At 42.3% G+C, this 26,351-nt stretch overlaps 1 protein-coding gene across 7 annotated transcripts in view; it reads right to left on the reverse strand.

Moving 5' to 3' along the window:
- The window catches only part of PIEZO2 (piezo type mechanosensitive ion channel component 2), a 273,980-nt gene that overhangs the window by 59,572 nt on the left and 188,057 nt on the right, over positions 1-26,351 (reverse strand). For 5 of the 7 annotated variants that reach the window (XM_077352782.1, XM_077352780.1, XM_077352784.1 and 2 more), the window contains 10 exons: positions 22,022-22,063; positions 14,389-14,618; positions 13,416-13,576; positions 11,952-12,128; positions 9,962-10,087; positions 8,387-8,587; positions 4,279-4,483; positions 4,037-4,138; positions 2,271-2,436; positions 472-715 (listed from right to left, as the gene is read on the reverse strand). In XM_077352782.1, coding sequence (XP_077208897.1) covers positions 472-715; positions 2,271-2,436; positions 4,037-4,138; positions 4,279-4,483; positions 8,387-8,587; positions 9,962-10,087; positions 11,952-12,128; positions 13,416-13,576; positions 14,389-14,618; positions 22,022-22,063 — 1,654 coding nt within the window. The remainder of the gene's footprint in view (positions 1-471; positions 716-2,270; positions 2,437-4,036; positions 4,139-4,278; positions 4,484-8,386; positions 8,588-9,961; positions 10,088-11,951; positions 12,129-13,415; positions 13,577-14,388; positions 14,619-22,021; positions 22,064-26,351) is intronic. The other 2 variants (XM_077352783.1, XM_077352785.1) reach the window with 1 other exon arrangement.

Genomic DNA, 26,351 nt, shown 5'->3' on the forward strand with positions numbered 1-26,351 from the left:
TCAGGCCACAAGCAAATCGGCCGCCAAAGCGTCCGATTAGCTTGGGCCTGGCAAGCTTCTTTTTGCGGGACGGGGGGAGGGAAGCGCAGTGCTGTTGCGCATGCGCGGTGCCCGGATCACCCCCACACACACCGGTCCGCAGCCTGAAAAAGGTTGCGGACCAGTGATTTAGAGCTTACAGGAAGAGCCAACTGACTACAAAGTCAATGTATGGTGTTAGAGATCCCATATACTTCACAATTTTTCTCCAGATTCAGTCAGCCATCAAATAGATGTAAATGTTCTTCAGTTATCAGTCTAAGAATTCTCTATGTAACTAGGAGATTACTGGATATATGTTATAATACCTATGTACAAAATCACTGTTCTAGACGATATTTTATATTAGTGTTATAAAAGTGTGTGCCATATAAATTTGGTTTTAACAATGTATATAAAACACCTTGGAATAAAAAATCCCCAGATACTTACAGAAAAAATATTTTTCATTGTAATCACGAACACATTATATGCTATCAGCCAGTCCCAGTAATGAAGAATGCTTCTGATAGGTTTGAGCAACAGATCTCCCCCAAACAACAGGAAATAGAAACAGGCCACCAAATAGCCCATACAAAATATACTGATCCGAGTGGTTCCCGTTATAAAGATGATGGTGAGGACAAACCAGAAGAGATAACTGAATGTTATCACTTTACACATATCTAGGTAAGAACTGTAATTAAAAAAGGGCAGAATAAGATGTTTTAATTCTGTTCATAGATATGACTGCTCTTGACAATATGTTAAAGAAATATCTGGTAAATCATACAGCATATATTTCACAGTGATAATGGCTACATGCTTGGATGACATCATTATATGGTGCTGACAATGTACAATCTGGTTCATTATTCCATAGGTAGCACATATTAATTGATCATGGCAAGACTGTATAAAATCTATAATTATATTATTATTATTATTATTATTATTATTATTATTATTATTATTATTATTATTATTATTAAATTTATTGCCCCCACCCCTGGAAACAGCTTGTGGCGGGTTACAAATGTGTCCAATAAATTCCCCAATAAAACCCATTAAAACAGACAATAAAACACAACAACAGTAGCAACAACATGGTGAACACACCTCCTCAACCATCCCCCACACCCTATCCCTACCTCCAGGGGAAGAAAGAAGGTCAAGATAACACTGACCACAGCGGGGGGAACGGATGCTGATCTTTCTTGCTGCCCCCGGCCTCAACCATAGACCTGGTGGAAGAGCTCCGTTTTGCAGGCCCTGTGGAATGCCAAACGCTCTCGCAGGGCCTTCAGCTCACCTGGGAGATCATTCCACCAGGTTAGAGCCAGGACTGAAAAGGCCCTGACTCTGGTCGAGGTCAGGCGTGCTTCCCTGTGGCCGGGAATTAATTAATTGCTCTGTGTTTCTAATTTTCAGTCAAACAGTAACAGAATAAAACAGAACCTACCACATTGATTCATGCAACAGTCAATCCAGACTGCACTACTGCAATTTGCTCGCCACAGGGCTACCCTTAAAAACGCTTTGGAAAACAGCATGTGACCCAAAATGCAGCTGCCAGGTTGAGAACTGGAACATCATTGATAGTTTGCATTTCTCCAATTCTGTGGCTGCACTGGCTATCAATTAACCTCTAGATCAAGATGTTGGTGTTATCATTTAAAGCACCTAACAATCAGGAGCTCTCAAACCTATGGGACTGCCTCTCCCATTACAACCCTCCTCATGCACTAGTTTATTGTCTAGGGGCCTCTTGCAAGTGTCTAGCCCCAAGATGGCTCAGTTAGCAGTCACCAGGGGAAGGGCCTTTTCAGCTGGTAAGGCCTTGGAGGAGGCACATGTCTCATGTCTTAAGTGCCATTCAGTGCTTAATACCAACTCACGGTGGGTGTCCCGCCCCTGAGTGTCTTCTCCTACAACCAGCTTGCCTGTCTGTCCAGCAGCCAGCCAATCGCCTTCTGTCCCCCACCCTTAACTGCCCCTTCTTCCTTCCACTTCCCTCTGAGGCTTGGAGGCTGGAGGTCCCTGCCGTATGAGAGGTAGACTTGCCGGTGAGTTCCATAACAGCTGCCTGCAGCCTTTCCAGGTCCTGGGGGGAGGGGGAGTCTGTCCACAGAGTTCTTTCACTCCACCTCCCTAAACTAGCGCCCATTGGATTCCTGAATGCTACGGGCTTGGCCCCTAATAAATATATTAAAATGTGTGGCCTCTGCAAATATACAAGACCAAGCTCTTACCGGCAATGGATAAAGTCAGGGACAGGATTGTGTTGGCTAAAAGATGCTGCCTCGAGATTCATACAGATCTCTACATTGTCTCCAGCCATGATACGTACAGCAGCCTTGTTCTCATCCTCAAATGTCTGCCTTTGTAAGGATGCACATAGCAGCAACATAAAGTCATCTGGCAGCACAAAGATGTTAAATGAAATGTTAGCCATTAGGTTAACAGTATAAAACACTACATTTTAGTGGAGATAATCTACAGTATCCATTTATTTCATTTTTTGTGATAAATATAAAATCTACTTTACTTCCTATACAGAATAGTATACATTAAGCCACAAAATGATTAATATGTAAATCTGAAGCGAATAGAACCCCAGCACATTACAGACAGATAGTACTAGTGCAAGTATTAAACAGTTATAAGCCATTAACTATTTCAAATGAATCGATAATTAAATAAGGAAGAATAGGTCTCTGTGAAGATTTGCACAAGCACTTTAGAATGTTATTACCCTACTAGTAAATAAGCCCGCTGCAGGCAAAATGCAGCGGGCGCTTAGCAGGGCGCGCGAAGAGGGCGGCGGGGCTGTGCGGCCCTGCCTGGCAAGGGCGGGGGCGTCCTGTGGGCCTGGTGCCTACCTGGGGTGGCGTTGCAGGAGCTGGGTGGCTGGTGCTCCGTGGGGCAGAGAAGAGCTTGCGGCGCGAAGGAGCGCTTGGGCCCGGCAGAAGCCAGGAGAATGGCGGGGGTGGGCGGGTGAGGCTTCTGCCGGGCCTGGGAGCTCCTTCACTGTGGCGAAGGAACGGGGGTGGGGGTGGGCGGGAGCGGCTTCTGCCAGGCGAAGGAGCGCCCGGGCCCGGCAGAAGCCGGGAGAACGGCGGGGGTGGGCATGCGAATCTTCTGCCAGGCCCGGGTGCTCCTTCGCTGCGGCGAAGGAGCAGGGGTGGGGGTGGGCGCTTCACGGCTCCTGATTGACCCTCTCCGAGTTTTTATCCCGGACGGGTCCCGCCCTAACTCCTCCCACAGAGCCCTTACTCTTTTATTTATTCCATGCCGCGCTGCGCTGGGGGGCGGGGTTTAAAGATGGGAAAGGTATTCTTTTAGATTTCAGGTTTTATTATTTTCTATATAAGTTTTCCATAATTACCTCTCCCAGCAATTTAAATTTTACATTTTCTAATGATTGCCATTTTTAACTATTTGGAATAGTTTTTTCAAGGTAGGAAAACAAATGAAGCAATGCCTCAAATTTGTTAACATTTAATACAAGGAATTGCATTATGGAGGGGGACTGAGCACAGTGAAGGAAAGGAAAGGACCCTTCTTAGCCCACTATTTCCACATGATATTTTCCACCATTGTACTAGAACTGGTACACGGTCTCATCCAAGTTCCTCTCCCACAAAAGCAAAGATAATTTTTTTTCTGAGATGTGACAGCAGTCATTGCATTCAACCAATCATCTCCTCCAAACATACATCATGGAGTGAAACTCCTGTGATGGGTTCATTTTGGTTCATCAAAAAGGAGCAAGAGGGTGCACCCTATGTAAAAACTAAGCTCCTGATAACTGGCTCAGAAAAAACAGCAAGCTGAGTACAATTTAAGAATTCTGTGTGAGTCCTGGCTCTTACACATCTTTCCTGCAGGCAAATTCTGGAATAGGATAAGGTTTAGAACAATACTCTTTAGACCAATAATTTTTAAAATGGTAAGCTCCTGATAACAAAGAATGATACAGGTGTAAGACTAAATAGGTATTCACTGAAATACTTACAGGCAAGAAAGACTGGGTTTGGTCGACGAATAAAATCTGGGAAATATAACCACTTGACGATATTACTGTTGAAGTTGGAATTAGGATTCCTCCATGGATAATCTTTCAAGGTACAAGCAAGAAAAAACACAGTGTTTTGTAATATTTATTTAATCCTCCTTCTGCATATTTGCGAATTTACTGGTGTTTAATAGAAAAGCAAATTATAATCACCATCTGTAGAAAACAGGTAGTACTCTTACCTTTACAAGAAGCAGGTGGAATGCCAATGCAAATGAAATACTGGAATGTCATAATGCATGCCAGAAAACAACAGTATTTGGGCCAGATCTCTGCAATAGCTTTTCTTCTGCGTCGATATAGCACAAGAATTAATGAAAGGGCATGAATCATGGCATAAAAATCCATTCGTTGGCCAATTACATTTATTGATAAGAGGAAACAGGTCTGTGACAACAAGAAAAACATACAGAAATTATATTTATCTGGAGCGATGATTTCTCTATTCTTGGAAAATTGATAAAATGACATGAAACATTTTGCATACAAACATGTAACAAACTGGAGGTCCACAGAAAATCTTAAAAAGGTAAAGGTATCCCCCTGTGCAAGCACCGAGTCATGTCTGACCCTTGGGGTGACGCCCTCTAGCGTTTTCATGGCAGAATCAATACAGAGTGGTTTGCCAGTGCTTTCCCCAGTCATTACCGTTCACCCCCCAGCAAGCTGGGTACTCATTTTACCGACCTCGGGAGGATGGAAGGCTGAGTCAAACTTCAGCCAGCTGCTGGGATTGAAATCCCAGCCTTGTGGGCAGAGCTTTCAAACTGTATGTCTGCTGCCTTACCACTCTTCGCCACAAGAGGCTCACAGAAAATCTTAGGAGGAATAAATTTGGAAATTCAATCCTAGCCGCTCAAATATCCTTGGCAAACAAGTTCTTAGGGCCTTCAGGTGACAAATTTCCAATTTTCCCAACATGCAACTGCTCTACTCATTCTATCCCATTTGGAGCAGTTTCAGTACTCATCAGGCCATTTTCAAAGGACTTTTCCACACAATTTCGGTTACTTTAAAAAGGCATGTTTTCTGCATGGCCAGGGACTTCCTATGAGTGGTTCCATTGTACAGCTTTCATGATCCACACAGGGACCCTCCAGTTTACCATTCCTTAAGATTTCTCTCACTCAGTGTCATACTTTGTTTAGTCTTCTAACAATAATGGCTACTTAGGTGTAAGATAAAAGTTCTCTTTGCTTGTGCAAACAGAAAAGGTTATTAGGTTGCTGTCAGATTTCCTGGGAAGAAAGAAAAAACTTATCCCAAGGCTACTATAAATGTTACTAAAATTATTACAAAATAAATGAAGTGAAGGGTTCTTTGTTCTTGTTTGTTTATTCTCGTATAGGATACAACCAGAATGATTTCTAGATACCGTATTTGCCGGCGTATTAGAGTTTGTAACCATTGTATGGGCACAGTGCAACTGCAGCGCCTCCGCCCCACCCCAGCATCTCTCTGTAACCGGCACTAGTGCTCATGTGTGAGCTCTGCGTAGACAAGGGCGGGCCAACACGCCGCTGCTTCTCACTGAGCAGAATGGGCCGGTTACGCCGAAAAGGCTGGCACCCCTGTCTCGCTGCTGATGCTCGCCACAGCCCCGCTGATGACCCGCTGCGGCCGCGCTGGATACCGCGCGATACTGGATGGTATGTAGAGTGAGGTGGTGGGCATCGGGGTGCCACTATGGGAACCGGGCGAGCATCGGGAGGCCACTATGGGCAGCTATGTCTATCCCAACTGAAGTGCACACAGAGTATAGGGCGACCCCCCCGCTTGGAGGCATGTTTTTCAGGGGGGGAAAGTAGTCTTATACGCCAGCAAATACTGTATGTCCTGTTTTCAAATGGAAATTTTCCTCAATGGTTGTCCTTTGCACATAAATATCATGAATATTCAAATTGTGAAATTCAACCTCTATTGAATAATCGGCCTTTGGCTCTTCAACAGTTGGTATTACTAGCATTCCCATATTGAAGAGCCAAAGGCTGATATATATGCTATATTATTCAATAGTTGAATTTCACAATTTGGATATTCATGATATTTACATGTATTTTGCAATAATTTTAGTAACATTTATAGTAGCCTTGGGTTAGGTTTTTTCTTTCTTTCTTTGTATTCACTACAAACTTTTTTGCACAAAGCAGAAATCTACACTTATACTGGTGGCAGTTTTTCAAATATCGCAGCTTATATCTGCCCCTGGATATCACGTGGGAAAAGTAGGGTAATTGCAGATCAATCACGCATGTTGCAGAGGGAAAATTTAAAGCGCCCAAAAACAAAATGGAAATTGAATTCAGTGCAGAGGGGAGGGATTTATTCGGGTTGGGAGAAGTTAAAAAGCCCTGTGCAGACTCGACCCTGGTTAGGCTTTACTTCATTTTCAGATATAGATGGAACCAGTGAAGCAGAACGCATAGAAGAGGTTCACGATAGAGCCAGGTCCTCCTTATCACCTTACTTCTTTGGCAGAATCATCAGAATTGTAGTGTAAATTTCTTTGGAATTGACTTCAGATATGAATGATCTTTATCTTGGTGCTGTATTTATTGGTTGGTTTTGAAGCACAGTATGATGGTGTCTAATTATTCCATATAAAACTGATGGGACTGAGGTGACCACCAGGTGGCCCAAGGGCTGATCAGTCCTTGTTGGATATTTTGCTGGTAAAGCTTGGGAGTGCACCACCAAGGTAGATGTCTATACTGCTGGGTGTTCAGAGCAAGATAGTACTTTCTCCCACATACTAGTTTTCAAATGAGTGGCATGGTCAGGCTGGGCCTTTAACTTGCATTATATATTGGACCCCTTGCTCAGTCATAAAAAACACAGAGAGTGTTCACAGATGTCATCATTTCCGTGCCGCACTAAGTATATTTTTTGAAAGGAAGGCAGAAAATGAGGCAAATAAATTCACTGAGGAAACAAGCTCAATAAAAGAGATTAAATGAACTTGGAAGCTGGAACTCTCACCACAGCAGTGAAAATCAAACTGAGAGAAGGGGAGCATCTCCCTTTGGAGCATGTGAATATTTGAGAGGAAAAATTGTTGCTAGCACATTCTGAAATGGAGGAGCTATATCTGCCTTGGTGGAGCACGCCCAAGCCTTACCAGCAAAATATCCAACAAGGTCTGATCAGCCCTTGAGCCCCCTGTTGGTCACTTCAGTCCCATCAGTTTTATATGGAACTAGTAATTAAGCCCGCTGTAAAAAGAATACAGCGGGCGCTAGCTGTTCCCAGCCACCCTGGCAGCACTGCCTGGGCCCCTGGGAAGGCCTTTCTCCCCGTCCCCCCCAGGTTAAAGGCGTTCCCAGGCGCCCAGGAGCGCAATCGCTGGCTCGGCAAGCCGGCGATTGCGCACCCGGGTCCCTGGAAAGGCCTTCCCCCCCAGGTTAAAGGCGTTCCCAGGTGCCTGGGAGTGCAATCACTGGCTTGCAGAGCCTGCGATCTCTCTCCCGGGCACCTGGGAAGGCCTTTCTCCCCCCCAGGTTAAAGGCATTCCCAGGCGCCCAGGCCAGCGGCCGCACTCCCGGGTGCCTGGGAACGTCTCTCAACCCCCTCCCCCAGGTCGTGGCTTCTGGGCGGTGAAAGCCTTTTGCCCACCCTGCCCCCCGATGTCCCAGCTTCACCGCCGGGTGGCGAAAGCTCTTCCCCTGGCCCCCTCACCTCTCGGACTTACACTCGGAGGGGCCAATCAGGAGCTGCTTTGTGACTCCTGATTGAGCCCTGCGATTTTTTATCCTGGACTCGCCCTGCCCCTTTCTCTGTCCACATTGCCTTTAGTGCTTTATTTCTACCGCTCCCATGGAGCAGTTTACAGATGATTAGACAATGCTTAGAAAAATGCTGGAAAAGTCCTCCAGCAACTTGTCTTAGCAAGCACAGTCTTAGAGTGTGACTGTAAAGAATATCAATGATTAACAATCTAAGCTAATTTGTGTCCCTGTTGGGGAGAAAAGATGGGATATAAATAAGTAAATAAAATAAACGATAGTAGGGACAACTCTGCATGCCCATATCTGCATTCCTGAATTTAAACCTAAAGAGAAATGGCGACTTTCATAAACAAAGAAAATCAGCTAAATTAGAAAAATTGGATTCAAAGTGTTAGAAGAAAAAACTTAGAAACAATTTTTCAAAGGAAAAACAAAATTAGCAGGGCAGGAATGATTGTGCTACCCTGATCTTGTGGTAACACTGCAGTTTGCAAGTAAATAAATATAGCTGTTCATAAATCCAAGATGTCATTGCAAGAATTACTCCTTTAATCATTGAAGTTACCTCCAAACCAAACTTGTAGAAGAAGTAGTTTACGAAGTACTTGAGACAGTTAAGTATTCCATCATCCAAATGTAATCTAGTTATATCATGAAAAATTGTTTTGGTTTCAGGTGCAGTGAGATTGTTTCGACATCTATAATATTCCTGATGTCGGTAGACAGTAACTTCAAAGGCCAGAATTGCCAGCATCAGCAGATTATTCTATAAGAAAAATTAATTCAAATGAGCTATAAATAATTACTGAATTGTATCAAAGTCAAGCATGCTATAATTTACAATATACTGCTAAATATCCTAGTGTACTGTATATTACAATACAAATCAATTTACATCTCATGAAACATTGTAAATTAAGCAGTAGGAAATAGTCTTCAAACAAGGATTAAAGTCCATTTATTTTGATATTTTCTCATTGTTGAACGAAAGCTCTAGATTGACATTTAAATATTAAAGCGAAAGCTTGCACATTGCCTACTATCTGCATTTAAAAGCATCTTCTATTACAATTTCTCTTCTATTACCTTGCTCTGTTTGCACTGTACCATTGGAAATAAGGCAGCTTATACTGTGGGACATTATCAATTCTGTTTCTGTTCAGCAATACTTATCATATTCTATTTTATGTATTTTAATTTAACAAAAACTTTCCTCCCACCTTTCTGCTCTCATATGGTCACCAAGATGGCTAACAAATTATAACACACATAATAAAATCTGACCTTAAAAGCCATTATAACCAATACAAAACAAAGAAACAATAATCAAACATTAGGGCAGAGTGGAGGGATCACTAAGGGAATGCCAAATGAAAAAAGAAGCCTTCACCCACTGGTGGAAGATGGCAATAGAATGGGAAAGAAAAGTCTCACTGGGCCACTAAAAAAGCAGTATCCTGGGTTGCCCCCTGCCTAGTTTCACAAGTTGGGGGTGCCTGAAACAGGTTCTTGGAAGATGACGGCAGTGGTCAGGTAAGTTCATAATAGGAATGTTGGTCAAAAAACAACTGCAGGTGTCTTGAATGGAATACCTGCGTTAAAGGTAAAGGTAAAGGTATCCCCTGTGCAAGCACTGGGTCATGTCTGACCCTTGGGGTGACGCCCTCCAGCGTTTTCATGGCAGACTCAATACGGGGTGGTTTGCCAGTGCCTTCCCCAGTCATTACCGTTTACCCCCCAGCAGCAAGCTGGGTACTCATTTTACCAACCTCAGAAGGATGGAAGGCTGAGTCGACCTTGAGCCAGCTGCTGGGATTGAACTCCCAACCTCATGGGCAGACAGCTTCAGACAGCATATCGCTGCCTTACCACTCTGCGCCACAAGAGGCTCTTCTTACCTGTGTTAGGGGGATAGAATTCTTACAGATTACAGAGACTTCCCCAGACTTATACTGATGCATCACCAAGTACTCTGGGGAGGGTGGGGGATACAGTTGGGAGAGATTAATCCCTCCCACATAATTTGGGCATATATTATCATATTATTGCATATTAGAGACAGGCTTAGAATAACATAGCAGAAGTGTAAATATACAATTACAAACAACATGAAGAGAGAATGGAAGAAAGTAGTAATTACCCTCAAATATACAAGCAGAGAATCTGGAGACTTTCTTAACCCAACCCATTCAGATGGATCAATGGGGCCTTTGTAGAGAGTGGAGTCACTCAGAACTTTTATCTCTTCCTCTGTTGTGTTTTCGGGCTAAAATGTTAAAAATGATGAGTTTGATTAGATCTCTTCAAGAAAAATATTAATCGAACAGAAGAGGGACTAGATTATCAAAGCAGCTCAACAACAGAAGCAACTGCAAAGGGGATAATAATAAGATTGGGCTTTGTATATATTTTTCAGGCACTTGTTGGCTTCTCTTCATAAACAGCTGAGCTGAAAGGTGCCAGTTAGATATAGAAACCAGGATATCATGGCATAGCCAACATCAGCATTTTGCTTGAAAGGAGTATCACTGCTGTTCATACACAGAACATTTGATGTGAAATAAAGTAACCCTATGGTAGTTATTGGAAAAAATGAAACAAATTTGAATTATAATCAATCTGTTTAGAATGCAGAAAATAACTTCAAGAAAAGGATACTACTGAAATGATATTTCCTTCCAAAGCAAAGTGATGTTTTCTTACTTTATTGACTAACACTGCCTCATCAGCCATGGTCACAATTCATTTCTGCCTATTCCTTTAAAACTGAGATCTTATGTTTACTCCTGATAACCTTGAACTGATCCCCTATAATTTGGTTTCTTTTGTCTGCCTTCCTCTGAACATGCTGCCAGTCTATTTTTGCCCTGCTTGATGCCACTGAGGTACTTGGTCATCCTATCCTCCTTGCCTGTCCTATCCTGTCCTCCTTTCCTATCACGCATTAGCAATCCTAGTTCTCTTCCCAGAAGATCACTTTTTCTGTACTTGTTTGACCTCTCGACTCTCCACAGGGATTCCCTAGGGTTCAGTTTTCTCATCCCTGGTTATTTTCTTTCCATACATGAATTCCACAGCTTTCAGTACTACATATGCACAGATAACACATAGCATTGCTTCTGTGACAACGAGTTCACTTTTCCTTCCACTTCCACATCTATACTGTCTACTTCGTATGTTACAGCCCAGCAAGTCCTAGTCTGGTCCATTTTTCCAGGCTTATCCTATTAGGAGTTGTTTTACCCATTAGTATACACTGCATTTTATTCCCTGAGGGCATGGTGCTGGCCCTTTATCATGATTTCTAAAACCTTTCAATTGAAGAAGAGCTGGTTCTTATATGACACTTTTCTCTACCCATAGGAGTCTCAAAGAGGCTTACAATTGCCTTCCCTTTCCTCTCCCCACAACCAACACCCTGTGAGGTAGGTGAGGCTGAGAGAGCCCTGATATTACTGCTTTGTCAGAACAGTTCTATCAGTGCTGTGTTGAGCCCAAGGTCACCCATCTGGCTGCATGTGGAGGAGCGGCAAATCAAACCCATCTTGCCAAATGATGATGATGATGATGATGATGATTAGATTTATTCCCCGCCACTCCCTTGCGGTTCGTGGCGGGTTACAACATCCTAAAATCCCCATTAAAACCCAATTAAAACAATAATTACATTCCCAGCATTACCAACATGGCAAGATTGGCAACTCAACTTCCCTGGCGGGTGGAGAGGAGGTCCTGATGATGTTTACCTTAGGTCCTGATGGTGTTTATTCAGGTCCTAATCCCAAATCCCAAGGGGGGGGGGCATAGGTCTATATTGTCAGCCTTGGCCTCAACCGTAAACCTGGCGGAAGAGCTCCGTTTTGCAGGCCCTGCGGAACGATGAAAGATCCTGCAGCAGCTCTCCCGGGAGCTCATTCCACCAGGCAGGGGCCAGGACCGAAAAGGACCTGGCCCTGAGTGAGGCCAGGCGTGCTTCCCTAGGGCCGGGAACGACCAGCAGATTTTCACCCGCAGAGCGCAAGGCCTAACTTCTAAGATTAGGAAGTCTGCAGTCCTAACCACTACACCAAGGTGACTCTTTGCAGAAGCACATTAAAAAATTCATAATACAGTTAGTCATTATATCTTACTATCGTGCAGTTTGAAGTATATTTGTGAGGCTCAATAGTTTCCAGCTGGTACAACATTTTGCAGACAACAATCACACAGGTCCAAACAGTGCAGACACTGGATGCCAATGGACGGAACTGGGAATATGGCAAAGCAAAAGCCCAGGCAATCAAAAATACGTAGTTAAGTAGGGAAACCTATAAAAGCAAAACAATTAAAAATAGAGATTACCTGTCAACTTTTTATGAACTTCTATAATGTTACCTCATTTCCTTGCAGGGGGATATTGACTGCCTAATGAGGACACTGACAACCATAATTTGGGCATAAAATATTTGGCCACAGCCTTTATTCAACATTGAGCGTGGCAAGCATGGGAAGAGAATCATGCCACCTTACCACAAGGAAGCCCACCACAGCCTGCCCCTCAACGGGTTGCCTTGGCTATCCAGCCCCAAAATCCAGACATAATGGCAGGCTGAAACAGGGGGGGAGGCACCATGGAGTGACCCCTCTGGGCACCAGCTTTTGTTGAGTTCTCCTGCCCCCCGGAAATGCTAGCCTTCAATCAGGCTCTGCATCCACACAGCCCTTTATTATTACTTTACTAGGGGGAACATATGACAATTCAAGAAGGGAAATCCCATTCCCCCACTGATCCCTGCTTTCCCTCCTGCACTGGCTTTGCTTCTCCAAAGGAACCCCTGCAGTAAACGCTTAAGAGAGGAATCAAAAGTCTCAGTGGAAGATGGAATCAGCAAAAAGCCTCCATTTCTTCCTCTCTGAATCAGTCTTTGCTTTCTTTTGTACTAGCTATGCTTCTTCCCATTCATCTGTTTCTGAAAAATATTTTTTCATAAGGTAAGGACCCCCAGGCATAAACGAAAAGAAAATGAAAATCGATGGACAGTTTGAGGGAGCAAGAGATATGAGAGCAAGAGTTCTGAGCCCTGAAGAAAGTTTTACAAGACTGCGCAAGGATAAGAGGGATAAATTATTTCAGCAGTAAAATAACGTGAAAGTAAGAAGGTGTAACAAGGATAAGAGAAAAGAGGCTTGTAAATTCAAATTGGACATAAAAAATAAAGGTTAGTTTATGATAGAGATGGTGTTAGGATAGTCACATTTTAGTAAATGTAAAATCAAAATGTGAAAACCTATATTAAAAATTTTGAAATGAAAAATGCATATTTTGAACTCCAAATGAATTGTCAGGTTTTTGGCTGCATGTAATCATTTTAGAGAACAAAAAGTTATTTTGGAAGCTCAAATGTCCCATTTTCATATTCTAAATCCAATGCATCATTCCCTTCCCCAGTATCCTTAATGTTATATGCCAGCACTGATACTCTTCTGGAAAGGAATTACCACAGAATTCTTTAGATGTTTTCATTACAATGGGTTTATTACCTGGCCTAAGCTTTAGCTAGTTTACTGCAAAACAGGAATCAAGAAACACTTTGGGATATCCATTATTTACTTGCCTCTTTTATTGTGACCCAGATAATGTATGATGAAACAATTTTGATAATGTGTAGCTCCAAAAGCCACCAGATAAAAACTTGCAGTTTATGAAAGTATTCCAGAAATTTCAAGAAAAGCACTGTGAGGCGATCAATCACCAAATGCCACTTGTTCTTTAAATCTGCAAAGACAAGTGAGCATCAATAGAGAACTATTTCTGACACCTTTATGAACACGGCTGTTCTTATTGTCATGCAGAAAGGAGAAATCAATCCCAGAACATATATTTCCTAAAGTAAAATATTGCCAACTACCTGGTAGTTGGCAACCTTAGCACCCCCACTTTAATTTTGAGGCCTATTGTCTCCCTCTCTCTCCCTAATAGCACGCAGGCTCAGCTGGGGCTTTGTTGGGATGGCCAATATATACTGGACTGCCCAAGCAGCTGATTCCATAGGAGAAGTCTTCCTGCAGGCTTAGCTTGGGCTCTTTTTGGCAGTTTGGTCAAACAGTGCAAAAGAATCCCAGCTTGAGCCAGCAGGGAGAATGCCTCTACTGCTTGGTTTTGAAAACTGTCTTTTGCAGTCTCTTTAAATAACTCCTGTTTCAAGGGATTGCAGAAGAAAGCCCCCAAACAGCAGCAGGAGTAATCTGCTCCAGTTTTTCATCTGATGTTTCAGGTTTGCCAGCAATTCCTGAATATATCTGAGAATTTTATCCTGGATGCATTTGATAAGCCAAAATATACCTCACCAAGTACTGAAAGTATTTTAGGGTATATTTTTGTTCGGATAGACCCAAATGCACACCCCTAGCCATTACTCTCACCGATTTCCAGCAAAAAAGATGGAAAAGCAATATCCCCTATATATCTAGTGTAATTCTGATTAACTTATAACTGTCTATCTTAGATCATGTTATGCTGGTAAAGTTACCAGATAAAATTTGCAGGTTTAAAACTAAACAAAAAATAAAGAATTTTTCCACAGTTACCTGATATTTCTTCTGTTTCTGATTCATCATCATCAACATCATCATCATTATCTTCTTCATCAGCAACTTCTTCTTCTTCCTCTTTTCCATTCCCACCTTCATCATTTTCCTTTTCTCTCTTTTGCCCCATTCCTTCTTCCAATTCTGGCAACTTTTTATCTTCGTCCTTTTCAATGTTGGCATTCAAATTCATCATTGTTAAATCAGGCAGGCTTTCTTGGTGCACCAGCCTATTGATGAGATAAAAGAGGCAGGTCAATAAGCTGAGCAACTACAAATTCGTAAACAATTTTCTCATATCAAATAAACAAGGAGTGCATGGACAAATGGCTCTAATACTGTTTATACAATGAAAACACTATACTGGGTCACGCCATACTAGCAATTATTTTTCACTTGGATGCTAGTTATTTGATAGTAATCAGTGAAATTGCCACCTAAACTTGACATTTCCCCCACAGAGGAAAAAAACTGTCAGAGTTTAAGATGTAGAAGCATGAAATGACATGTTGGAATAGCAAGCATTTCATGACTTCACATGGGGACTTACTCATTTTGGCGGATTGGTAATTTTTTCTTGATGCTGCTCAAAGTAATTGAAACAGAAAGAAAAAAGGAAATGAAAACAGAGGAGTTATAAAAGAAGAAGATCAGAGATAAGACATCATGCTATATAACTCACTAGCATTCTCTTAATCCACCTGTGACGCCAGGAGCATGCCATCCTAGCACTAACAGAGTGCTGCTGTTAAGATGGAAAGTATCTACTATGGTTCCAGAAGAACTTTTAATCAAGCTTTGTACTATTCCAGTGAATTCATACACACAATTCATACACTGAATATATTTTCATCTTTTTAGAAAGCCAAAGCTCTTGTGCTAGATCCACAAGTCTTTATTTTTAAAATTCCAAATTCATAAGTAAACACAAGAAACTTTGAATTTGGCAGAACAATGTTAAGATCTCCTCAGTGCCATCATTTGGTGCATTGAGAATGAATTTGGAAGAATCTTTGGGCTCACTTGTGTGAGCTCAAAGTGTAGGTTAATGGTTCAGTTGCAACAACAGACTATGGTTGACAGCAAATCAGGAATTAACGAAGCAATTTGCAACAGGTCAGGAGGAAAAAGTGTATGAATAAGCCTGAAGCTACTTCTAGACTCACTGCTCTAGCTCCAACTCATGGTTCAGCATTATGTCTGAACAAAGAACCAGGTAGGTTTTCAATGCATGCAAGCTATTTATTTTAAGGCAGAAAATGTCAAGGTCATATTAGCAAAACTATAAAGCGTCCTAGAGATGCAGTCTAGAAATACAATTTTATTATAATACTAACTTAAACTTCTTCTCTTAGGAAAAACTGGTTGTCTGTTTTCAGTTACATGAAATTCAGCCCAAACTTTTAACATTTAATAATGAATACTGTTGCCATACAGATTATAACCTAATCAAGATGGTGCCATTCTAAAAGAAAGTTTGCTCTGAAATATGAAGATCTAAGATTGCTCATGAGAGTAGCTACAACATCAGGTAGTAAGCATGTCCAGGAGTAGACAAATAATGCATGAAAACATATTTAGGGATTAATTATAATTAATGTTAAAATGTTGTGAATAAATCATTTATATTATGAAGCATTGGCACATAACTGAATTTTTATATATGAGACAACTTTAACTACATCTTTTGAAGTCTGATTTCTAATTTTTAATAGCTAATTCTTTATACTTTAAATTCTAAACATCAGGCATGAATGGTAAAGTTATAAAACTTGAAGATGTACTTTTACATGGTAAATACCTGTGACGATATCTAAGTGGGGAAAAGAAATCTGTGATTATGCAAGCATGATTTTGTTATCAAATAGAAATGAACAAGCTGACTTCATAGTTAGCTCAGTCCTTCAAAGAGGTACAAACCTCCATCTGGTGGCTGGAGAGTTCCTGCTATTACAACTGATCTCCAGAAAACAGAGATAAATTCAACTGGAGAAAATGGCCTCATTGGAAGGTGGACTATATATTATATCTTACTGAAGTTCCTCCCCTCCAAACTCCACTTTCTTCAGGCTCGACCCCTCAAAATCTCCCAACCTGCATCTGGCCAATTGGGACTCTTACCGCATGGGAGGTGCTGTGCTGTTTTTGTTTTTGTCTTGGGGCAGGTTGCTCCAACTCTTCTCACTCCCACATAGGGGAGAATTTGCCCACTGCACCCTGTCTAGTCTTGATTTGTGCCCCCACACAAGGCAATCAGGGCGGTGAGGTTCTGCTGCGCAACAGTGTGGACTTTTTATTAATTCGCAAGAATGTATGATTACATTGTTATGCAATCACATGTTATTACAAATTAAAAAAAGTCCCAGGCAGCTCCGCCATACTGCACAGCATGGCAGAGCAGTCTGGGGGCATTAAAATTTTTTTCAACAGGACAGTGTTGGGCAAGAGTGGGGAGAAGTCGGGCCAGGATGGCCTGATTTTTCCCCTTCCAGACTCAGCCATGAAGCAAATGAGGGCCTGAGTCGGGCCAGACCCGGGATGGCCCAGGACTGGGACTGACGTCATCTGGAAGCAGGAATTAGCCTTGCAACCAGATGAGCAGTGAGTCAGGCCTAATTCTGGTGTAGAAACAGTCCTGGTTGTTTGAGCTTTGATTAGATTACTCATTAATACAATTTATCCACTTCTCAAATGTTCCTCATGCTGAATCATCAATAAATGTATATTGTCCTTCCCTTTGGCCACCCACATCTCCAAACTTACTCCTGTAGTTTGGTTTCTGCACTCTCTGAACTGGATGTTCAGTTAGGGATTCTGTGTTTTCCAGACTGGATGTTCATGAAGTGCATGTAATGGTTAAAGGAAGATTTGGAAGCTGAGTTCTATAGGTCTCCTGATTCCAAATACTGAATAAAGTGGTACTGGAAACTCCCAGGCTTTTACAGGGATCTGTATTTTCCAAATGGCCAATATGGATTTTGACATCATCACTGCTCTTGATACTAAATTAACTGTCTTCATTGCCTCTCAATTCCATTTTTTGTTTTGCTTGAGATCATGGCCACAGTATAACAATTGTATATATGTTTAAATAAATACAATGTAAAGTATTTTAATATCAGAGTAACAAATACAAAAATCCAAAGCTTGTCAATAATGCTTCTCCATTACATAGAAAGATGTTTTTCAAGGGGGGGGGAATGACATAATTAGTGGGTGGACAGCTGCCATGATGCCTGGAGGTCTGGCATGTATGCATTACTGGTTTACTGTCAGTGCATTCAGAATGAAAAGTATGCAGAATAAACCAAAGCCTATGACTGGAAGGAAGACTAGCTCTGTTTAAAAAACCTCTGTTATGACTGAGTCCATTAAGTTAGTGGTCCCCAACCTGCGGTCCCCAGCCCGGTGCCGGGCCGCGAAGGTCAGGGCGCCGGGCCGCGGTTCCCTCTCCCCCCCGCAGTAAAAAACTTCCCAGGCCGCAAGCTTGCGGCCCAGGAAGCTTCTTACTGCGGGAGGGCGGGGAGAGGGAATCAGGGCCGAGCATGTGCACATGCGTGCTGCACGGCCGAAATCGCATGTGCGTGGCACTTTCCCGCATGCGCGGAAGTGCCGTGCATGTGCAATTTCGGCTGCGCCATCGCGCATGTGCACATGCGCAGGCCGGCCGCGCAGGCGCGGCCACGCATGTGCGCTGCGTGGGCGTGGCTGTCGCCCTGCCGGTCCCCAGCCAAAAAAAGGTTGGGGACCACTGCATTAAGTCAGGAGGGAAATTTTGTGGACCCCTCTGGAACTCCCAAACTATTTTTTTTTAAGTTTGGGTGTAAATTGAGCTCTGAATGAAAGGATAGGATGTGAGAAGGCATGACAGACCAAAGATCCTGCCCCTTTGACCCATTATGCACGGGGGTTTTAGCGCACATTTGGGGTGGAATGGCGGCGACTAAAATCACGGATAACGCACGGAGCTGGCTGCAACCGGCTGCAGCTTCGGTGCATGCCGCCGAAAAAGCCGCGTCAGTGAAACGCGGAAGAAAGCGCAGCTTCCGGGTGAGCGGGGCGCAACCAGAAGCGGCGCCCAGATCGGCGCGTGCATAATCGGTTACTCTGGGTTTTGCCGCCGTCGCGCCCCGCCCCGTGCCTAACCGGTATGCGTCGCGTCTTCCCCCTCCGCGTTTTCCACGTGACCCGAAATCGCCGTTTCGGCGGCCGTGCATAATGGGCCTTTCTGAAAGTCACCAAAACCCTTTTTGCCTGCTTGGTGTATGTACAGCGTAGTTAATAGCCATTAAGGCCTGATGGAATGTTAGAGGAACCAGATGGGAGGGGCAAGGGGAGAAGAAAATTCTTAAACCATCAGTTGTGAGTCAGACAGGGTTTGTGTCTCCAGAATGTGAGACTGGAAGAGTCCTCTCTCAGGTCTCAAAACCCTGCTTTCAGGGAAAAGATGGTTAATATAGGAAATATTTTAGGAGTAGAATTGACAGGCTCCCAGCAGGGCTTGGGGGACAGGGTTGCCAGATCCAGGTTGGGAACTCCCTGATAATATGGGGACGGAGCCTGGGGGAGGACAGGGACTTTTATATATGAGACAACTAGGGTAGGGTACAATGAAGTTAAGCACCCATTTTCTCCAAGGAAACTGATCTCCGTAGACTGGACATGAACTTTCATGCCAGTGGATTCCCATGGTCCACCTAGAGACTTGCATCTCTATTTAGGAGCTAGAATTAGATCTCCAAGGAGTAAGACTACAGGGAATTCTTGGGAGAATTTATACAACTCAGAGCCTTGCTTTTAGGCAACATAGGTTGATTTTGTGAATTCTTTAAAAGGAGAATCTCAGAGTCAAGTTTAAGAAAAAATTGGCTAAAGAACTAGAATTTCCAGAAAGAACTCTCACTGGCTAAAGAATTATATGAAGAATAAAAGCTTGGGTGATAACTATTTTCTACATGCAATAATTAAGGACTGAAATTATAACTGAGCCCAGCAAATGGTGTGTGTTATACTCGTATATATTTTCAGGGGGAGGTTAGGGTAGATGCTACATTTGACAAACTTTCTATCTTGCTGTCTCTGTTCAAATATCACTTAAAATCCCAACTTCCAGAGGGGCTACAAAATTTGTCTTTTCTACTGTAGCCTTCCATGCCACATTGGAGATGCAGTTTAAAGAGGCGGCTTTAGAGATGTGAGGGGACCACAATATTTGAAATATTGCTGTTTGGATTTCAGCCACTGCATCATTATCAGTGCAACAGTGAGCTATTACACCTGATTCGACTAAAGTCAATCATTTTAGAAAGGGAAATCTTAGAAATCTTCATAGGATCACATACTATGATACTGAGGAAGAGTACTTGCACTCGAAAGCTCACACCTTGAACAAATCTTTGTTGGTCTTAAAGGTGCTACTGGACTCTGATTTTATTGTGCTACTTCAGACCAACATGGCTATTCATTTGAATCTATGAGCCTAAAGATCAGCCAGTATCTTCCCTAATACCATCTCCTTCGAAACAAATGACTTTATAAGAATACAAAATGACAAAATCATATGCTGAAGAAAAAAGGATAAATGTCTAATGTCTTCCAATGGACTGAATACAACGTGGCCACTTTCCTGAATGAAGTCGCACAAATGACTCATTAACTGTACGATAAGGGGCTTTCTGCACTCCTTCAAAATCGCACAATGGTTGCCAATTGAAAACGCTACTGATTTGCCGTTATGCACAATGTCGCTGACAATCTGCCACACACCTGAAACCGATCCGCAAAAAGCGCTTCCTTGTAGCGCTTTCAGGGAAATCCCCAAAAGTGGATTCACCCTCCGGAAAGCGCTACACTCCTGCAACCAATCTGCAACACTAGCGGGAAGGTTCTGTGCGTTACCATTGTTGTGGTTTCTACAAAGTCCCTCCCCCTGGCTCTCTCCTCTGATCTTCTGGCGAAGCGATCGCCATTTTTTTTCTCCAAGCGAGCAGAGATCAATGCACCGGCGAGCCTCCGTTTAGAGGCTTCCTCGGCTTCAGTCCCTCCCCAGAGCTGTTTAGTCACTAAGCACAAACAACAGAGAAGCCCGTTTGCTGATGTATTTTCCCTTTATTTTTCACACTGCTTTCGGCCGAAAATCGCGCCCGTGAGGGGGGGATTTTTTTTTCACTCGGGGGGAACGTGGCAACGACGAAACGGCAGCTCAAACACACCTGCCAGCTGGATGGGTCTCTCCGTTGCAACGAAGCAACGCATATTCGTTGCAATGGGTATGTGTGTTTTTTTTTTTAAAAAACCCTTTCTTAAAGGGAAAGGGGCTGTTTGGGAGCATGCTAACAGCCGCCCATTGGCTGCTTGATGGCCAGGGGCGGGACGAGCTCGGCAATAGCGCTTCCTTTCTAGTGATTTTTGCCGAGACCGGAAGCCTGTGGGAAATGATATAAACGCAACTGGATTCCACTACAAAGGCAGGTATGCATAACGACTAATTCCACTATTTTAAATGGCGATTTTTCGTTCAGCAAACAATTTGCTACAAGGATCCCGGTGCAGAAAGCCCCTTTGAATTTAGATATTTACAAGAAGGAAAACTTTCAATTATATTTCTTAAACGCTAATCTAATAAACCTTGGCAAGCCTCTTGAGAAAAGTTTGGGTGATCTAGAAAAACAATGCTCTTAATGCATTGCTCTAAATCCTCAGATTGTTATCAGCTTTGTCTCTTGATTTCTTCAGGAAAGACAAAGGAAGCCTGAAAAGTTCTTCCTTCTTGAAAGATTGACACTCTTAAAGATACAGTCTATTAAGGCAACTCTTCTATCTACAAAATTGCTGGATCTTTTATAGTTGGAGCACTAACCTGATTTAAAAACTGCAATAAAGTCCTGTTTCAGGATGGAAGTTAAGTTCTCTTTTTGAGAAAATCATAGTTCATCTGTATCGCCATGTAAACAACATTGGCAATGTGGACGAGGAAAGAGAGAATGTGCTTGCAGAAAACAATACGAGATCCACTGTGAGAGTTTTCCTTTTAATCAGGAAAACAAATAATGCTCCAATTATTAATCTTAAATAATTGTGAAATTCATTTGCTATAAATGGGCCACTAAACCTGCACGTTTTATGAGAACTCTGCATCAGTGACTTGATGTGAAATTTGAAAATTTGAAAATAAGAATGCATGGTTTCTTTCTCAGCATAAAATAAGGATAAAATAAATTTTCAATGATATTTTCAAGGAACCTCTAGTCACAAGATACCTAGAATTTTGCATGCTCAGATTATGCCAATTGTCTGAATTAAACAAGAGTGTGTATATAAACAAGTTATATTTGATATGTAGGATTCATAACATAAAGTTTCCTCAGTTAACTGGATTTTCTATATCCAACCATTAGCAAAAAGTGGGCAGTTAATGAATTAGGTGTAATTTAAAGTGAAATGATGGACTTCATAGCTTTTCAGAGGTGTAAACTCTTAAACTTCAAATGAGGTATTAATTAACAATATGCACTTGGATAAAATTGTCTCCTCAGTGCTTAGAATGGTGTTTTTATTTTACAGTGAAAATTAAGCATGCAATTAACAAGTACATTTTCTGTGAAAAAAGCAAAGGAAATATTAAAATACCCACCTATTTATTATTAGATAAACACGGCCATTGACTTTGGCATGGCTTTGATGAGAGAGATGAAAGCACAAGAATACATGTGATGACAGCATGAAAATTGGTTAGAGAAAGAGAAAGAGGTAAGAGGAGAATGTTAATCAGGAATTAATATATAAAGGTATCTTATCACAAAAGGCACACAATTTCACACCACAACGAAACAGTAAGATTAGTGAAATATTATTACAAATCATGCAGTGAAAAGTACTTGGAAGTTAGAATAATAGAATAACAGAATTGGAAGGTACCTCCTGGATCATCTAGTCCCACCCCCTGCACTATGTAGGACACTCACAACCCTATCGCTCATCCACTGTAACCTGCCACCTCCTTGAACTTTCACAGAATCAGCTTCTCCATCAGATGGCTATCCATCCTCTGTTAAAAAAAAATTCCTAAGATAGAGAACCCACCACCTCCCAAGGAAGCCTGTTCCACTGAGAAACCACTCTGTCAGAACTTCCTCTGGATGTTTAGATGGAATTTCGTTTGAATTCATTTCATCTCATTGGTTCTGGTCCGTCCCTCCGGGGCAAGGGAAAACAACTCTGCTCCATCCTCTTTATGGCTGCCTTTTAAATACGTGAAGACGGTTGTCAGATCCCCTCTCAGTTGTCTCCTCTCCAGGCTAAATAGACCAAGCTCTCCCAACATTTCCTCATACATCTTGGTCTCCAACCCTCTCACCATTTTTGTTGCCCTTCTCTGGACACACTCCAGTTTGTCTACAGCCTTCTTCAATTGTGGTGCCAAAAACTGAACACAGTACTCCAAGTGAACCAGAGCAGAGTGCCATCACCTCCCATGATCTGGACATGATATTCCATTTGATACAGCCCAAAATCCCATTTGCATTTTTAGCCACCAAGTCACACTGCTGACTCAATGTATGGTCTGACTCAATGGTCTACGATTCCTAGCTCCTCTTCAGACATACTACTGCCAAGACAAGTCTCCCACATCCTACACTGGTACATATGGTTTTTCCTACCTAAATGCAGAACTTTATATTTGTCTCTATTGAATTTCATTTTATACAGTTTAGCCCACTTCCCCAGCCTATCAATATCATCCTGTATTCTGATTCTGTATTCTGTTGTGTTTGCTACCCCTCCCAGTTTAGTATTGTCTTCAAATGTAATAAATATCCCCTCTAATCCCTCATCCAAAACATTTATAAATATGTTGAACAACACAGGCTACAGAACAGATCCCTGGGGCACTCCACTTGTCACTATTCTCCAAGAAGAAGCCGAACCATTAACAAGTACCCTTTGGGTATGAATTGTTAACCAGTTATTGATCCACCTGACAGAATTAGGATCCATGTTGCATTTTACCAACTTGTCAATAAGAATATCATGTGAAACCTTATCAAAAGCTTTACTGAAATCTAGATAAACTATGTTCACTTGCAAAGAACATAGTTCTTGAATGTCACTAGCATAGATGGATTTTACAAAGTATTACAAAGATTCATGAAAGAGTAGGTTCTTCATTAAGTATTCTGAAGAAGAAACGCTGGTCTTTTGTACTCCACTTTTTACTACTCAAAGAAATATCAAAGTGGCTTACAATTGCCTACCATTCTTTTCCCCACAACAGATACCCTGTGAGGTAGGTGAGGATGAGAGAGCTTTGAGAGAACTATGACTAACCCAAGGTCACCCAGCTGGCTGGATATGGAAGAGTGGGGACTCAAAGCCAATGTCTTAGTTTAGAGGCTGTCACTTATTTTATTTATTTACTTATTTACTTATTTACTTATTTATTTATTTATTTATTTATTTATTTATTTATTTATTTATTTATTTATTTATTTATTTATTTATAACTTGTAACCACTACACCAAAGTGGTTCTCCAACAGCTGAGTGGATCTCCATGTTGAAGGATAATACACCGTGACATTTACTGGGAAAACAGTAGCAGAGAGATATGAAGGCCTCGGTACCCCTGCCATGGCCCTTCTGTAAGTTCTGGTCAGTCACTGAGAAAAACAGAATGGTGACTGTAGAAGAAGAGCTAATTGTTTTCTACCACTTTTTACTACCCAAAATAGTCAAAGCAGCTTACAATCACCTAGCTTTCCTCTCCCCATGACAGACATCCTATGAGGTAGGTGAGGCTGAGAGAGTTCTGAGATGACTGATTCCCCAAGGAGCCAATATGGAAGCACTCCTGGGGAAGATTAGGATATGGTGTGGTCAGGTGACCTTAGTCTGACTTTGAGCATCTGGGCAACTGGTTCCAAATGGCTGCAGGATTGTATCTTCCTAGTCATTCAGCCCCCTAATAAAGGAATTCCAGCTGCAAGGCTTAACCCCAAGGAGGCATGCCTTAGCAGATCTTAACCAATCTTAACCACCATACTTAGCTTCCTGTACTACACAATAAACTCTAATACTTATGTATTGTTTAATATCAGGCCTTAAAAATACCACATGGGAAACATAATTTAAGGATATCATCTCTGGACAGATACAGTATTTTATAGGCTTTAATATTGGGACAGATCCAAATTGGTGGAGGCTGAGCCAGCAGAACTGCCTCCCTTGGGGGCTAATCTTATGAGGGTCTTGTGGATAAGAGAGGTCCATGTTATATCAGACTGGGAGCTTGCCCACGGCTTGAACCTTTAAGGCAGTGGTCCCCATCCTTTTTATCACCAGGGACCGGTCAATGATTAACAATTTTACTGAGGCCTGGGGGGGGGGGTAGTCTTTTGCCGAGGGACATTGCTGCTGCTGTCTGAGCCGCTGCTCTGCTTGCTTTCCCGCCAGTGCCCCTGACTTCCCACTGCCGGTTGCAGAGTGACAGGGCAGCCTCCAAGGCAGCAGCTGGGGAGGAAGATGAGGAGGAGCTGTGGCCCGGTACTGACTGATCTACGGACCGGTACTGGGCCCCGGACACGGGGTTGGGGACCTCTGCTTTAAGGTGCAATTGAGTCATACATTGGTGGAAGGTGCCCATGTGGGACCCATGGGCTTGCCATCTTATGATGCTCCCTTAGCAAGCAGGCTGCAACGATGGCTTGTGCCAATAGGTGGGTTGTCCAACTAAGTTTCCTACGCTATGCTGTACCAAGACTTCTGCAATAATCAAGGCAGGGGCCATTTTCTCACCAGGTTAATTTTCTCTTGTGTTATTCTTCCCATTACCTTTGATCCCTCCCTTGCCTGCAAATGTAATTTTAAAGTATCATCCTCAGATACCTAAATTAAATTTAAAAATCTGAATGCCCTGCTTATATTGAGCTGTTATCTGCAGGTTTGCACACCATTACTTGTAAGTCTTGATTAAATTTATAAGTTTCAACCCATGTTAATATATTTCTCATGTAGCAGCACTGGGAAACCTAATGGCACATTGAAACATCACTAGCATACTGTACTAGAAAATGTTAAAACATTGCAACAGCAGTGAAGATTTACACCAAAACATTCTTCCAATCCACAAACCAGTTAAATCTGTGATTTGGAGTTAAAGCTGTGGAGGCAAGTCCAAATCAAACCATCTGCCTTTCCTTAACTTAACTAAAAACTGACTTGCCCATACACCAGCGGTGAAAAAGCTACAGCAACTGAAGTACAACAAGCAATATCCAGCTCATTTGGAAGAAGGTATGAACTCAGCCACAATTCACTTATGCATCTGTCATGTTGAAGCTCCATTCGCCTAATTTTTTCTAACCCCAAAGCAAGCAACCAAAATCTGATGTATTTAAGGATGTCTGGAAAGTAAAACAAATCATACATCATATAGACTGTTTATGCACTAACAATACTGTTTGGATTTGCATTTTTAAGGGATCAGCTTTTCTGTCCATTTCCACATGAAAATTTGCCTGTCAAGGGGCAGTCCTGAATTGCCATCTGACTAGCTGCGTGTTTTGTTAATTCCTGGTCACAGTGATTTCATTAGTCGAGGCAGAGTGTAATTTGGGACTGCCCAATATGGATATGCATGCAATTGGGGTTTTCCCTGCGCCCACGATTTTGGGTTGTTTGGGCACACCCCTTTCCTTATCGCCATCCTCCCTCCCCCTTCCCTTCCACTTTCCATTCCAAAAATACTAGAGTCAACTCACAGCATCCAAAGAAAATCCAAACTGAGACTAAAACAAGGTCTGTTTCCTAACACGGAAATGGTCATAGACTATGTAACTACATCCATTGGTAATTTATGTCAGGCCAGCCGATTCTGCACTGTACTGTACTGATTAGTTCAAACTTCACAACTGGGAATGGAACACTGTCAAGAGAAATTACAGAGTCTGTGGCAATGTACAGTTT

The sequence above is a fragment of the Paroedura picta genome, chromosome 9 (assembly GCF_049243985.1).
Source record: "Paroedura picta isolate Pp20150507F chromosome 9, Ppicta_v3.0, whole genome shotgun sequence".
Classification (NCBI taxonomy): Eukaryota; Metazoa; Chordata; class Lepidosauria; order Squamata; family Gekkonidae; genus Paroedura; species Paroedura picta.